General features: G+C 39.5%; 1 protein-coding gene across 2 annotated transcripts in view; it reads right to left on the minus strand.

The window, feature by feature from the left end:
• The window catches only part of Arap2 (ArfGAP with RhoGAP domain, ankyrin repeat and PH domain 2), a 186,498-nt gene that overhangs the window by 167,066 nt on the left and 2,691 nt on the right, over positions 1–16,741 (minus strand). For both annotated transcript variants that reach the window (XM_028868146.2, XM_028868144.2), the window contains exon 2: positions 2,439–3,494. In XM_028868146.2, coding sequence (XP_028723979.1) covers positions 2,439–3,334 — 896 coding nt within the window. In that variant the 5' untranslated portion in view covers positions 3,335–3,494. The remainder of the gene's footprint in view (positions 1–2,438; positions 3,495–16,741) is intronic.

Genomic DNA, 16,741 nt, shown 5'->3' on the forward strand with positions numbered 1-16,741 from the left:
AGAGTTGTGGATCCAATGCCTGGATACATCTACAAAACCAATTCCATACCTAAGGCTCAAGGAATATTGCAGAAGAGGAGCCAGAAAGATCAGAAGAGTCGAGGGTCAGGACTCTTTGCTGAGAGACTGTAATTTCAGAACCGATACCCCTAAAGTCTCACTGATTTGACTGCCTAAACATGATCTGAACAAGGAAAACGACAGCAGACGTGACAAAGTCAGCTGGAGAAGGGGGGAATTCCACAAGGCCCCAGTCTACACAAAGAACTATACAGGCAGCTAAGGGATGCTGAGAGTAGGACAAATAGACTTCCCAAGGAAAGAGCTCACCAATTTGTTATCCAACACCAAACGGTCAGCCCTGAAAAAATATATACATTAGCATTATACAGACTGAGCAGGTTGTCTTTAGGAATACATATGCATTTATGCATGTAACAACAATTAATGAAAAAAGAGGGCATGAATTTGAAAAAAAAAAAAAAGCAAGGAGGGATAAGTAGGTTTAGGAGAGAGGAAAGGGAAGAGATAAATGATGTAACTCTACTAGAGTCGTTACTTTGGAAATTATGGGGAGGACAGCTCTATAATTACATTCCATCACACTAGCATCCAGTGCTCCAGTCATGATCCCAAATTGACCCAGCAATGTAACCAAGCAGACCCAACCAGTGTCACCAGTACCCAACACTTTCTTTATTGAAACTATTTAATATTTTAATACTATTATACTTTTGTTTTGCAATATATTGTTTTTTGACCCATATACTAACATCTTACTTTATGATCTCAAGATATATTTCATAAGCTAAATTTTCAGGTAACATATTCGAATAATTAATTGTATATAAGGAGAACGAGCTGTTTGCCAGTTTTTTTTTTTTTTTTTTCTCTTCTTCTACAGTAGTCATATTCCTCAGGTGTCTAGTTATGGAGATTTTTAAACTCAAGTGACTTTGGGTGTGTTACTTAATATTTCTAAAAATAAATGCTGAATGGCAAAAAAAAAAGGGGGGAAAAGAATTTGGGTTCTAGGCATTATAGAGCAAGCTAAGCACTTGCTCGTGACATTATTACCACTGATTTCTGGTAAACACCAGGTTTTTTCCTGTCTGATGTCACTAGTTCTCTGCCCCTGAGATCCTGAGAAAATTAACCTCAGATTGCTACTTAATGAGTAATACACAATGTGAACCATCCCTCTTCTAGTAGTGCCTCTGTGACGAATGGACAACAGACTGGAAATTATGAAGCAAGCTAGGCCCTGCATGTTTTATACATGATATTTTACTGCTGATTCCCAGGAAACACCAGACTTTGCCATTGATATCAGGCCCATCGTGACAAAGAGAAATGAATTAGGGTCTCTGCCTTCAAAGACTTTATGTTCTAATATATTAGAAATACTTAAATTCAACCAAGTCATACATTGCTACACTTTACAATGATGTCTTGTTACCTCTTCTCTCGCAAATACAATTTCAATTACTAAGGCACAGCAGCCACAGATTCAGGCTGCAAAAGAGCCTCTGCAGAAATCCTGCTGGCCTGTGTGCAGGAAGCCTCAAGAGCTCCACAGTAGCCATCAGCCTGAATCTCATCTGAATGCCCAGTAGAGACCTGTGTTAGCTGTCAGTGGAAAGATGGGTGAGTCATACCTAATCCATCCCTGGAGAAAACCCCAACTACTTAAGGTATAACTGATAAATGGTGAAAGGTTCTCTTTGTTGTAAGTCAGCTTCTCTGACATTGCCTAGCTATCTCAGAATATTCACAACCCATTTGTATTTGGTAGGGCCCCTCTCATTGGGCTTCCAGAGGTCTCTGGCCCATGAACATGGCTTCATACTGTAGTTCCGACATCTTTTTACTCTTGTCTTCTGCACTAGATTGCAACTTTTGTGTGTGTGTGTGTGTGTGTGTGTGTGTGTGTGTGTGTGTGTGTGTTCTATATCCACTTGCCTAGCACACGTACTTCCAAGTTCAACAGATTTGTGTTGAATTATTGATCGGTGCCAAGAACTGTGCCAGGCAACGAGAAACTGGCATTAAAAGTACACTCCCTGCCAAAGAGTAAATAATGAAGTAGAGAGATGGAGTCAGCAATTCAAACATGTGATCTATGCTAATGGAACACAGTACTAGATGAGGAGAGAGGATAAAGGCAGGAATATGGGTGGTGGGGGGAATGGATGTTGCCCCATTGAAACAGGGAAAGACTACATTCCCCAGTGGCTATGAAATAGACTCTGAAGAGTTACAGGTAGTACAAATAACATGGGGGTAAAACATCTGGGGGAAAAAAAAGAACAACAGAAAGGCTAGTTCAAATATCCAGAGGTCAAATACACAGAGGTTAGCCTTAGGAAGGAACTTTGAAAATACTGTTGTTAAACATGAATAAAGTCTCCCACATTGAATACAGAAACACTTCTTACCTCCCTGAAATTGCTTTTGTTGGCCCTGGGATCTCTGGTACAGGTCGATGTCTCAGCAGAAACGATCTAGAAGGTCTGGAGACCAGCTTGCTCCGGCTTCTCATGGGTGTGTGGACCGGTGATGACGGAACATACAGATCATTCACAACCATCTCTCCTTGAAACTGAAAGAACGAGGCTGGAGGGGAGCTTCCTAATGAGCCATTGGTACCATTTCCAGAATGTGTTTCTGATGTTGGATAGTCCACAGAGGGAAGGCATTCAGGGTTTGTGCTAAGAGCCTTGCTGGAATTTTCTGATATCAAGCTGACTTTTCCTGTTTGTTCTTCTCCAGCTGTACAGTCCACAGCCTTCTGGGTAATCAAAGAATCTATTTTAACATTTACACCACCAAATAAAGAATCTTGCGAAGAATCCACAGTCTGGTGTTGCTCTTCTTCTGGAAAGGGCAGGTCTTGTGGAGAAAGGGATAGCTTATCTTGTGATTTAGGAGACTGGCAATTTCCCACACCAAAGGTACTCATTGTAACCGTCTCCAACGGTGTGAGGCCTGGTCTAGGAATACTAACGGAATCAGAAAATTCTACACAGGTGTTGTGGCTGGAAGATGGAGGATTGTGAGGCTCTTCTGGAGTGTTGCCATTCTTTGTTTTATGAACATTTGCATATATTGGGATGTCTTGCATTTTGGAAAAGATCATTTGTAACTGTTTAAGTATCCTCCTACGGTGTCCTGTTGGTGAGATTCCAATCTGGTGTAGCACACTATCATTTATCGATGTACAGTCCTTAACAGTATAAAAGCCAAATTCACGGAAATGTAAGAGGTACTGCTCCAAATTGATGCTCATTAGGAAATCTCTGATGTCCACATTTACTTCACTGACTGAGGACATAATGGTGGCTTCATTACTACCTGAGTTTTAAAAAGCAGCACAATGAGACACACACACAAGGATGTACTTCTTATGTTTTTTTTTTTCTTCTATCACTTTTTATGTTTTCAGAATGTTATTTTCTGGTTTTAGAATGTTATTCCTGTTCACATGCTGAAGCCTGAAAAAAAATTAGGATATGTTCATTACTGTGAGATATAATATATATATTTATATATAAATTAAATAAATAGTTTCTTTCAGTGGTGCTAGGAATCAAGCCAAAATATTCAGACATGCTAAGCAAGCACTTTACCCCCAAACTCCATTCTCAGCCCAGGATCCTTCAATTAGTAAAGCCTAGTTTTGCACTACACTTACCCTGTGAAAACAAAATAGACATTAAGGGTACATTTGCTATCTGCTGAGATTGGATTCTTTGGTGCATCGAAAGCCAATCCCTAGGCTTAACACAAAGTTGTAGACCAGAAATGCTATGATAATACCAAAAGATTTTAGAAAAAGAAAAAAAAAATGAGTCTCACAAATATAATGTGAAATGTATATACATGTGAAACAAGTTTATTTATATCATTAACTGATAAATGCACAAGTAAAATGATAAGAAAGACCAGTTCTCAAAGCATTTGTGAAACAGTTTTATACTGGTCACCAAAAAAATTTAAAAAAAAAAAAAAAGTATTCAAAAAGATAGAATCACACAGCTGGGTAAGATAAAGACCTACATACAGGGCAATACAAATAATATCTGAGGATAGTAATTCCCTGAATAAAATTCCAGGTGCTACTAGGAACTTCCCAAGGCTTACTTTCTAGTCAAATAGTAAGCAGCCAGTCAGACACAAGACTTAGAATTAATATTAAAAATTCACAGAGTGGTGTATTAAACAAGAGTCCCCGGGACACTGACAGTCTTGAGGTCTGAGTTCCTGGTAATTTTTCTTCACTAACTTCTGTTAGTTTCTGGCCCTTAAGAAGCAGGCAGACCCTCTTGCCCCTTACATTTCAAAAGAGCAGGTGGCATTATGTGTTAACAATCAATATTGACATGCAAGACAACACCAGCTGAATGATAATTTAGGTAATTCTTAAGTACATTACTTAACAGGAAATATAGTAATATGAGGGTGAAATGTAAAAGTTTAAAGGTCATGTTTTCCTTCAATGTGTTCATAGCAAGTACATTTTTCTCCCAAACAAAGCTTTATGCTTTTTTTCTAAACTTGAATTTTCTTTTTCTTTCTTTCTTCCTTCCCTCCCCTCCCCTCCCCTCCCTTCCTTTCCCTTCCCTTTCTTTCTTTCTTTTTTCAGTGGTAAAGATGGAGACAAGGACCCTATTCATGCTGTGTGAGCACTCTTATCACGGAGTGACACTCCCTACCCTTTCTACTTTTTAAATAAAGCTTAAAATGATCTCACTGGTCTTGAACTGATTCTTTAGACAAATCTATGAAGCACTAAACTCACCCAAGAGTAGCAAATCATCACAGGTGTGTGCCAACTGATATCAGCGCTAGATATATGGGTGTGCTGAGTATGTGCACCTATCTATACCTCATGCTTCAAGGGAAAAAAAAACTGCATAAAAGTTATAACACAACATAAAACAAACAAGATAAAATTCCCTAAGCCATTTCCTTTCTGCAGTGTGTCTGGAAACCACAACTGCTGTTGCCCTCCAAAGGGCGCTGGGTAGACTCAGCATGTTCCAGGGAACAAATGTTACAAGCTATTGCCTTGAATATTTAAAACGATCAGCCAACACTGTCAAAAGATAGAACTTCAGAGAACACCCACCTTCATCAGGCCTTACAGCAGAAGCAGAGAAGTTCAGATGCCAGAGAGAAAGCAGGAAACGCCTGTGTCAGGGCGGGTGTGGGGGAGGGAGCTAACCCACGCCACCAATACGGCTGATTGTGCAAACTTTCTTCTTCTTTATTTGGTTTTTTGTTTTGTTTTGTTTTTGTTTTTGTTTTTCAGGACACTAGCTGGAACTAACTGCTACAATGTATAAAATAAGTGAGTTTAGATTCAGCGCATTGTAAGTTATAAACACAATGAATTGCTTAATAATTTAAAGGCCTCAGAAGCACTGTCCCTTTGGGAAAAATAAATTCCAAATGGCACAGTCATGGTTACCAGCCCTCAAAAATAAACCTATTAGCACACACACACAAAAAAAAACAATTTTAACAAAACATATACATATCCAAAGAAAATATCAGATCTCTCCATAAGTGTCATCCATCTACCACCCAGTTACCCAAATCTGAGACCCACATTTGAAAACCCCAGCATACCCTTGTCTCACTAAGTACATACAAGGAACCAGAAAACTACTGATTTTATTCTTTGCTAGAGACTAAGTTGTGCCTTCACCCTAAAATCCCTATGCTAAAGCCTTAGCCTTCAACGGGACTAGATTTGGAGACAGTGATTTCTGGGAACTAATTACTTAAATGATGCTGTTCTGATACAATAGGATTAGATCCTTATAAGAAAAACCACAGAGCTTGTTATGTCCCTGCCCAGGTCATAACAGCTCCACCCAGCTGAAGACATGGCAAGAAGAGAGCTCTCACAAGAACAGAATCAGAATCTGCAGGCCAGCAGCTTGACTCAGCCTCCAGAACTATGAAAAATGTGTTTCTGTTCTCTAAGCCACACAGACTGTGGCATTTTGTTGTATCAACTGGTCTCACTCACATACTCTTCCATTCTTGCTGCCTGTGCTGTGGCCCAGAACCTGCTAATATCTTTTGCCTGAAAAAAAACTGCAACCGTTTCTGAATAAAACCTTCATTCCATGTACCAGTGAATTATCAAAAATCATGGTCTCAAAATTGTCAAATTGAACTTTCTTATAGTGCCATGTCACATGCTAGCCTCTTGTGCAATAATAATAATAAATAATAATAATAATAATAATAATAATAATAATAATAGCAGCAGATTCTACTGATGCAAACAGTAAGCATATGCCAAGTATCATGCCTTGTAAATGTTTCCTTGTAGGAAGTCAATCCTGTTAAGAACTCTACTATTATATTCAAACTATTTCAAACAGTCTGACAGCATCCCTTATTCACTTCACCTCATTGTTAACTGTTTTTCCTCTGAGGCAGGAAGCTCGTTATTTTTGTTCCTTTAGCATATGCTGCGTCTGCTTGTCTATGCACCATGTATAGTTCTGAGGAGGCAGGTATTACCTCCTCTAAGTAGGTAACAGTTGGACCCCTAAAATAGAACAGCATGCCCTTTTCTCCATATGTACCTATAACTAGTGCTTAGAATATGAGTTATGGAACTGGACTGGTCAGGGAGAGACATGGTTGAAGAACTTGTATTGCTAGATTTGTTTGTTATGTGTGCGTCTGTGTTGTTCTCGTGCACAGTCTTTCCTTTCACAGTACATACTTCATTTCCTGGGTGTCTGAACCAAGGACAGATACATTAGTGTTCTACTCATAACCATCTCTCTGCTGCCATTCACCACGCTAAGTATAACTACAGGACAAGTTGGAGACATGGAAGAGGTTCTCTACCCATAGACCTTGAAGTTCTTTACACTTTAATACTAGATCTGTATTCCAGTCACCTGACTTTTTAACAGCCTGACTTCAAGGGCTGAGCAACCAATGGTGTTCACATATCTATCTTTTCCTAGGAGACTTTAGCTCCAAAGAAAGAAATGAGATACAAAGAGACAGGACCACTCTTAAATATGAGACTGCAGCAGCCCTCTGTGCTTTGACTTCCCAGGGTTTACTGGGAAGCATGGTATGACTCAGTGGCTCTCCAGAGACTGGTGTAGGAATCTGCTAGACAGCAACACCTACGGATCGCAGGACTAGAAATGCCTCTTACCACCGTCCAAATGTGATTGGGTTGTGTACTGAAACTTGGTAATTAAGAGTTCCAAATCCTCTACAGTTCTCAAGTCTGCTCTAGTACACCTTATCACTCATTTTCACTTGAGTGGAAAACCTTCTTAACACACTGCACACAATATAATGCACACAAATCTGGGGTCAAACTATGTTCAGGTCTTGCCTCCTTCACTTCCTAGAAGCATGAGCTCAAATACAGGTCCAATGCGATGATTCAGTTTCGTTTTCTGTAAAATGTAAACACTCAGATGTACTCAAGCCTTGGTATAGGCCAAGTGTCAGAAGCCATTCCACTAACACACTGCCGAGTGGTCACCCATACTGTACATCCAACTCCGTTACAAGATTTATGTTCACTATTTGTAAGTTCCCACTGCTGATTCCTTTCTATTCTTGGAGAAAGTACAGGGCCAGAGCTAAAAATTGTAGAGAGGAGTTTAGGGTCCATGGAAGGAGATCTTATTCCATGTCATGAAAAAGAACCAGGCTCTTTAGCCCTACTCAGTATGATAAACTGCACAGAGGGAGTTTCGAGTATAGATTTTGGCCTGCTTTCCTTGATTCAGTCACCCACAAGAATATATGCATATGACAAAGAAAGGTAAAAACTAGGCATTAAAACACAACACAAGCCTGTGTGTGTACATGTACACACACACACACACACACACACACACACACACACACCTATTTCTTTTTTTTTTTGTTCTGGCTTTGAAATCATCTCTACCACCCCTACCAACTTCTCTCCACCCTTTTAATGTATTCCACACCATTTATCAAGTTCTGGGGTGATAGATAGAGATGTATGTGGAGAAAGGAACATTTCAGTCTCCATTTGAAGGTTATCCTGACCTTTTAATTCCCTAAAGCAATGGTTCTCAACCTTCCAAATGCTGAGACCCTTTCATATAGTTTCTCATGCTGTGGTGACTACCAACCATAAAATTACTTTGCCACTACTTCATAACTGTAATATTGCTACTGTTATGAATCCTAATGTAAATATCTGTGTTTTCTGTTGGTCTTAGGCACCCCCTATAAAAGGGTTTTTGGACAACCAAAGGGGTCTCAATCCACATGTTGACAATCACTGCCCTAAAGGGTAACTGAAGGAACATGGAGAAGGAAATGTGTTGGTTGTCTTGTAGAGAAAAGAAGCAAGAAAGCTATGTTTCTGTTAGATCGCAAAGACTAAGAGAGTTTTTGTTTTGTTTTGTTTTATTTTATTTTATTTTTCATACTAGTTAGACTGTTGGGACAAAATACCTTAGACTGGATAATTTATAAACAATAGATAGCATTGCTCTCAGTTCTGGAACACAATCAATCCAAGAGGAAGGGACCTGGAGTTCCAGTGTCTGGGAGGGTATGCTCCTCCCAGATATGCTCTTACATTTGGCAGAAGATCAAAAGCGATAAAAAGCTCCCTCTTTCCACTTTATAAACTCACTAATCTCATCCACGAATGTTAACCACTTCCCAAAGTTCCCACATTTAAAGACTGCTACTCTAGAGGATCCTGGTTTTACACATGATCTGAGAGGATGAACACATTCAGACCAGTCTTAGCCATATTCTGCACATTCCATGGGCTACTTCGGTATAAAAGCAGAAAATCTAAACCAAAGTGGCCTGGATCAAATAATAGGTCCCCACTTACAAACCTTGTGCATGTGGGTATTTAGTCTCTCTATACTTCAGTTTCCTCAACAGGAAGATGGGTACAAGCAGTTCCTATACCTCCCCCATCGGCTGTTGTGAGAAGTTAATGCGTTAATACATTTGAAGTATTTATAACACCCAACTAAGACACATAATGTTAAGTCAGGGTATCCCATTATTATTTATTATTTCCTATTATTATTTTACCATAATACATTCTGTCAAGATGTTGATCACCTTCTAAGGCTTCCCAATAAATGCCAGTCAAAGTATATGTTTATAGACGTCTTACGGCATATGTTGAGGGATGGTACAAACGATGGGCATTACAAACATGACTGTGCACATGACCATCCTATCCTGATGCACTTCAATGAGGAAGCACACAGAAGGGGAACACCACTGAGACTCATATGATATAAGCCTGACCTATGTGTCACTTAATAAACAGTTTTATCATCTTACCAAGCTCCACCCTGAATTCAGCTACATAGCCTCAATTCCCTGCTGCCACAGGCTGCTACCACTCAAACTAGCTTCTTATTTACCTTAGACCACTACAGTAGGTTCCTGAACCAATATCCCTAACTCTGTATTGGCGCCCTCCCTGCACACACCAGATTCTTAATACCTGAAGCATTATGGTTAATTTTATAACAAAAGCCACATCATAAACACTCCCCAACGTTTCCCAAATTCACTATCCCTGGCTTTCTGGCTCCACTGGCAACTACCAACTGGCCTCAGCCTGTTCCTGACATAGACCCTTTCTCTCTTGAACTTCCATCTCTCTCAATCTCCAGTGTGTTGTGGACTACTAGTTGAAGATGTGTTACATTTGTTTATGTAGTGGAACATTTGTTCAGTGATGCAAGATGTGCTTCATTTTCTTTTTTTTTTTTTTTTTTTTTTTTTTTTTTTTTTTTTTTTTTTTCAACTTTCTTGTTTTTTTTTCTGACTCACTTGTAGTCCAGCTGGTCAACTCACAGATCCGCCTGCTCTCCCCCGATCTGGATTAGCGTGCCCACCGCCCAGCATGCTTCATTCTTTTATGTTGCATTTATTTAACTGTAAAGCTGTGTTACTGTGCCTGTCTAAACACCTGATTGGTCTAATAAACAGCTAAATAGCCAATAGCTAGGCAGAAAAAAGGATGGGTGTGGCTGGCAGGCAGAGAGAATAAATAGGAAGAGAAAGTAGAGAAGAGGGGTGGGGAGTAAGAAAAGGTAGAGAGAGGACACCAGGGGCCAGCCACCCAGCTAGATTCCCAGCCACAGAGTAAGAAGTAAAGAAAGGTATATAGAATAGAGAAAGATAAAAGCCCAGAGGCAAAAAGGTAGATAGCATAATTTAAGAAAAGCTGGCTAGAAATAAGCCAAGCTAAGGCTGGTCATTTATAAATAAGAATAAGACACCATGTATTTATTTTGGAGCTGGGTGGTGGGCCCCCAAATACCAAAGAGTGAAAAAACAAACTACACCAGTGTATACTTCACATTCCCATGGTTCATGGCTCACTCCATAAGTTACGTGGTCTCATCAAATGTCCCTTTTTTCTGGGAGGGCTTCCTCCACCTGCTACACTGGTAAGCATGCCTTGCTACTCACCACTCTTTACTTAACTGTGCCCAATCCACTTTTTTTTTTAACTACCTGACACCTCTTATCTATTCAGGATGATAGATAGGAAGTATTCATTGTTTTAAAATTCAGTCTTTCTAAGTTAGGAAGCTAGTAAGGACCAGAGAGAGAATGGAGTTTTCCCATCCATCGAATTATTAAGAGGGCTTCAGAGTAGGAGCCAAATATGGCAGAAAATCAGTGGGAGCCACTCCAAATCATCTGCTGGGTACCTACAACCTCTCCTCCTGCCTCATATAAGAAAAACCAGGCCACTTCACCTGTCTGTACCTTTCCCAGTAGAACTTGGTAATATGTCTTTGAACCAGGAAAGGAAACAAGTGACAACTTGGGTTGATACCTCAGCCACTTCATTAAATAAAGGGCACTGCTTGCTCAGTCAGGCAAGTTCTGGAATCACCTTTATGGATTCTAATTCCTTATGGGAGGAAAAAAGGGCATTTGCAAAACTGAATTTCAGTATATATTTAGTCCATTAAGAAAACGCATCACCTTAACTCTAGGTGAATTAGAAGCTGCAATTTTAATGAAATAATAAGCTTAATAATCATAAAGTCACATGATTAAGAGGAACTTTCGAAAATAGCAATAAAAGGGGGAGGAGGTGAACTGCTAAGTGAATAATGTAACTTTCAATTTCCTACAATGCATGTCTTACAGAGTCTAATAACAATGGAAGATTATTGTGTTCCAGAACAGTAGTTCCCAGTAGATTGGTACTGTCTCTTGGGGTTAGAGCCAAAGGATACTAGAAACTGTTTCTACTCATCTCAATGACTGAGTAGCACAGACAAGAGAGGTGATGTAATATATCCTACCATGGTACCAATTTTCACTCCCTACAACAAATCAGTTCCCTATATGTTGTGAGAACTATAGATGGTCAAAGAGAAAACTGTTCCTGCCTTCAACTTTCCAGCAAAAGTTTAGAGGACATGCAGCTTATTCCTTGGAAGATTAAAAGGCATCATGTCAATAGGATGCTGCACAAACTAATTTATGCCACAGAGTGTAAAAAAGTTCACCTCTGGTTTGGTGAAGAATATAGTCTTAAGAAATGGGTATCATGATAGTTGTGCAAAAAAACAAGTCTATTGTTTCATACTGAGATATTAACTCAGTATTAACCATAAAGACAATACATTCAACATCTTGTTCCACACAACCAAGCAGAAGAGAAAGTGATGCTGAGAAAATGTGTTTTTCCCCCATTTTACTCAATTCCATTGTGTAAAGCAGACTAGAAAGTTGAAGTTCTAAACTAACTCCCTTACTGTCATGGCCTCGTGTATTTAGCCCCAAGATAAAAGTTGACTGTTCGATATCCCTCCCTACTGCCATTTCTTTACCGACTCTATTGATTATGTGGCAAAATTAAACTCCTTCTAGGAAGACAAGTTCCTCAACCTGGTCATCTTTCTTAAGTGTGATCACCCACCGGCTGTATCTTCTCAACCCTAATGTTCTTAATTTAAACCACTAGCCCATCCCCATTTCTTGAGACACACTTATTCTCTTCCCTTTTTCCTAGGACTTACATTGTTAACAGCAGCCCATTGTTGTGAACCATCTGTGTAGGGACTCCTGTTATTCTTGCAGCTCTCTCTTGGGAAACAGGTCCTAGACCCAAAGGCTTTTAAAATAGGAGATAACAGTGAAGTCAAAATTCTAGAGGTGGGATTCCACAACTCACGCTTTTGGCCTTGATGCTTCATTTTAGCTGCCCAATTAATCAAATGGTAGAAAGGTGATCGTGTCATGTTCTTCCTCTCATTTGTGTCCTGTGCTTGAACACTCAAGGTTCACCAGGGCAGTGGTTCTCAACCTTCCTAGTGCTGAGACCCTTTAATACACTTCCTCATGTGGTGGTGTTAAGACCCCTTAACCATAAAATCACTTCATTGCCACTTCATAACTGTAATTTTGCTACTGTTATGAATCATAATGTAAATGCCTGATATGCAATCCCAAAGGCGTCGGCAACCCAGAGGTTGAAGACCACTGTATTAAAGACTGCTGCTTATATTATTATATTCCATAGTTGGCACGCTGAAATCTTATACTTAGGTTGACCATGGGTGTGGGTGTCCACATAGATCATTAAATATAAAAGCCTCAGTTCATTTACATGTTAATTGCCCCAGATTTAACAGCCAATAACAATTTAATGGAAAATATCTTTGATGTCATTTTATATAGCAACGGGAACAATTGAGTAACATTTATTTTGCACCTACCATTGCAGAAAGATAGTTTATGTGTAACTGTGGTAGAATTCCCCCAACAAAATATTAAGCCGAAGTCAATCAATTAAGAACAAAACCATCTCCACTGATTAAACAAGCAGGCAGTGGTGAGAGCAAGAATATATCTGGACTGCAAGAGAAAGAGTTGACACAAAAAGACTTAACTTCCATTGAGAACAAATGGAGCAACCCTAATGTATGTAGGCAGATGAATGGAATAATCCAAATGTGTACACAAGCAATGGGAGAGGTAGTCTTTTTTTTTTTTAAAGAAATGAAAGCTGGAGAGCTGGCTGTCAGCAAAATACATGCTGTGCAAGCATAAGGACTTGAGTTCTGGTCTCCAATACCCATGTAAATGACTAGGTGGGTGTGGCAGCCTTCCCATAATCTCAGCACTCAGTAGACAAAAGACAGGAGATTCTGAGTTCAGACTGGCTAGCTAGAGCAGCAGAAGGTGTGAGCTCTGGGTTCAAAGGAAAGACCCTACATGAATAAGTAAGACAGAAAGTGACTTAGGTCCTTTCTGGTTACCCTGAGATCCCCACATGCATGTGCACCCACACACCTGCACGCACACAAGCAGGTATGCACACAAGGATGCATAACACATACAGATGCTGACAGAAAGAGAAAGAAATTCTATTGCAATGTTGAATTGTTACCACTTTCTGCTAAGTAAAATAAACCAGTCCTAGAAAGGAAAGCACCATATGAACACACTTGAAGAATTATCTGAAGCGACCAAATTCATAGGAATCAAGAGTAAACTGGTGACCGTCAAGGAGGGATAGAGAAGTGAGGAGCAGTTTAATGAGCATAAGGATTCAGTTTTGTCAGAGGAAAAAGTCCTGGAAATCTGTTCTACAAGAATGTAAACATGTGTAACACTATTCAACTGTACACTTCCAAAATGGTTGAGATGGTAATTTGATAAAGCAGAGAGGAAAGGGGAAATAGAATGAACTCTGTGTACATTTTCTTCCCCTCCTTTGACAGTTCCATCTTGAAAGTGCAGTACTATCAGTCTGTGAGATTTTCCTATTCCATCTGCCCTTAATCCCTTATTAATTCCACCCACACTAGATACCATAATGCCTGAATTCCAATCCAGGCTTCTCTACATTTTTATTTATTTTATTTATCCTCTACCTCCCTCCCCCTCCATTCCTTCTCCTTTTATTCCCCTTATCACTGGGGTGCACACACAGGTGCAACTGTGTGTGCGCGCACGCACGCGGGCGTACAAATACGCGCACACATAGAAGTGCATATGAGTGCATTTATGTGTTTCTGTTGTTGTGCTGCATATATATATATACATATGTGTGTATGTATGTATATATATATACATACATACATACATACATACCCCAGGTTTGCAGGCTGCCCATGAGTTTCGGGGCTGGGGGGGTTCTCAGTACTTCACCTCCTACATAGCAGCAGGTGTTCTGAGATTAGCAAGGCACCACTGCACTCAACATTTTATGTGGGTTCCTAGGATTGAACTCAGGTCATCACTCCTGCAAGGCTAGTGCTTTTACCCACTGAGCCATATCCCTGACCTAGGTTTCTCTACATTTTTTTTTGTTTTTTTTTTTTGTTTTTGTTTTTTGGTTTTTCGAGACAGGGTTTCTCTGTGTAGCTTTGCGCCTTTCCTGGGACTCACTTGGTAGCCCAGGCTGGCCTCGAACTCACAGAGATCCGCCTGCCTCTGCCTCCCGAGTGCTGGGATTAAAGGTGTGCGCCACAACCGCCCGGCTGGTTTCTCTACATTTTAACTGAATATCTTCATAAAATTATTCCCTGAAACACAAGAGTCCTTACTTCTAAGATGAGGATAACTTATCTCTTTTAATATAGAATTGCCAATAAACAAGTACAAAGAAATATATAGGTATATACATACATATACACATGCTGCATGGACACACACACATATGTGTGTGTGTAAATATGCATATGCATATAGATACATGCACGTGTACACAAATCCACACATACACACATACACACACACACACACACACACACACACACACACACACAATGATCTAACATGAACTACAAGCAAATGATGAGTGCTGGTTATTATTAATTCATCTATTTTAATCAATATTGCACTTAATTATATCATATGATATGAATGCTCTGGATTTGAGTGTTACTCTTTGGCCTACATGGTAATATCACCTTTCTTTAAAAGAAGACTGTAATTTTTTTTCTAATAAACTGCAAAGCACTTAATAAGAAGTAAGCACAGCATTGTTAACCTAGTGAGATACAGACATGATTAGTGTCTTGAGATTGGAAAACTTTAGACTTAGGACACAGACCACAATGATTACAAAAGCTCCCAGCTCTGTCGCACACAATCTTTGTGGACTTCAACAATGTCTTTCCCTCTTGAGTCTCACCATAGTCTTCTGATAAGCAGGGAACGTAATAATGCATACAACTCAAGGCTGTTTTAAGGGGGAAATGTTTGAATATGCACACGGCCCTTTCAATGGTTTCTGGCAAACAGCAAATATTTAGTCATTAGCTAGCTGCTAGATGCAAAATAAGTGAAACTTGATCTTAAAATAGCCAGATTCTAAGCAAAATCATTTGGCTTTTGGATCAAGGGGAAAAAATTACTCTGAGACATTTTTATTTTACTTACTGTGCAATCAGAAAAACACAACTCTGCAATCTAGAATTCAATACTGATAAATCCATTAATACCAGCACAGTACCTCTGTCAAAACCAGGAAAGTTAACTCCTTTACTGAGCATGAGGGGTTATTGCACTGTGCCATGTCGAATGCCTACATTAGTGTGTTTTAGATATCATCTTAATAGTTAAGTGCTTGATAATCTCCTTGGCCACAATACATCTCTCTAAGTTCCCATCTACATTTAAGTTAATTAGTTGAGGTTTGAAATTTCTCTTAAATTATAATGGAGAAATCTTTGAAGTAAAGCCATGGTTTGGGAACAACCAAAGACAGAGTTTATCTTCCACAGCTTCCATGAGGAATGACAAGCAGAAACCGGCATTGCTACGGTTGATGCCCACCCATGTGCTCCAATATCTAGAACTGCTTCTATTGGGAAAAGGCCCTTTTCTGGCCCTAACTAGTCAGGAGCACTTCTGTAACTGAACCTGATGCTTTCGAAACCTTGAACTGAGAGGCAGGCTGGTTTAAACACAGCTTTAAAGTTCAATTAACCCAGGCAAAAACTGAAACAATACTACAGTTCAGTAAAGTCCTTCAAATGTAGAGTTATGATATAAACATACTTTTTTATGTGCATTACATCTCAGTGTTGTAGTACAAATATCTATTCACCATCTCTCTGAATTTAAGAGCCACATTTTTAGACCAACAACCAGATGTTTCAAAATAGCCTACTGTGAATGTTTCCTCTCTGCATTTATAAATAGCACCCTGACCTCTTTTCCAACTGAATTCAAGAGCTTCCTCTTGATGCTGTGATTCCTAAAGTCTCTTGTTCTTATGAAAAGACAAGTACTCCAACTGTCTCTGAACTCATGTGCCCTTCTGTTTACATTTATGCCTTCAGTAAATATTTAAGGAACACTGCTCTATCCAAGAGAATAGTGGGAAATATTTTCAGTTCAAGATAACAGTACTTCTTATCTTACTTTTCTTCAAACAGTGTCAAGGGCTACAAAGTGAAGATACAATGTCTTCCCTCCAGTAGTTTAAAAAAAGATCAGGCTTAGACATGACAATACGCAAAGGAAATGGCATGGGTACAAACTATCGGCCCTGGGACAAATTGCTCAGTACAAGTGAAGAAGGACTAGGGAGACAGAACAATGTTCTCTGGAGAAGATGCATGCAAAATAGCACTTACTCTGAGGCAATGGGAAAACTCAGAGTTTGTGACCTTGGCTTTTAGAGGGTTTGCAATATAATGCTTTATTTAAGTCACAGAGATCTGGCACCATCCTT

This window comes from Peromyscus leucopus, chromosome 10 (genome assembly GCF_004664715.2).
Source record: "Peromyscus leucopus breed LL Stock chromosome 10, UCI_PerLeu_2.1, whole genome shotgun sequence".
Taxonomy (NCBI): domain Eukaryota; kingdom Metazoa; phylum Chordata; class Mammalia; order Rodentia; family Cricetidae; genus Peromyscus; species Peromyscus leucopus.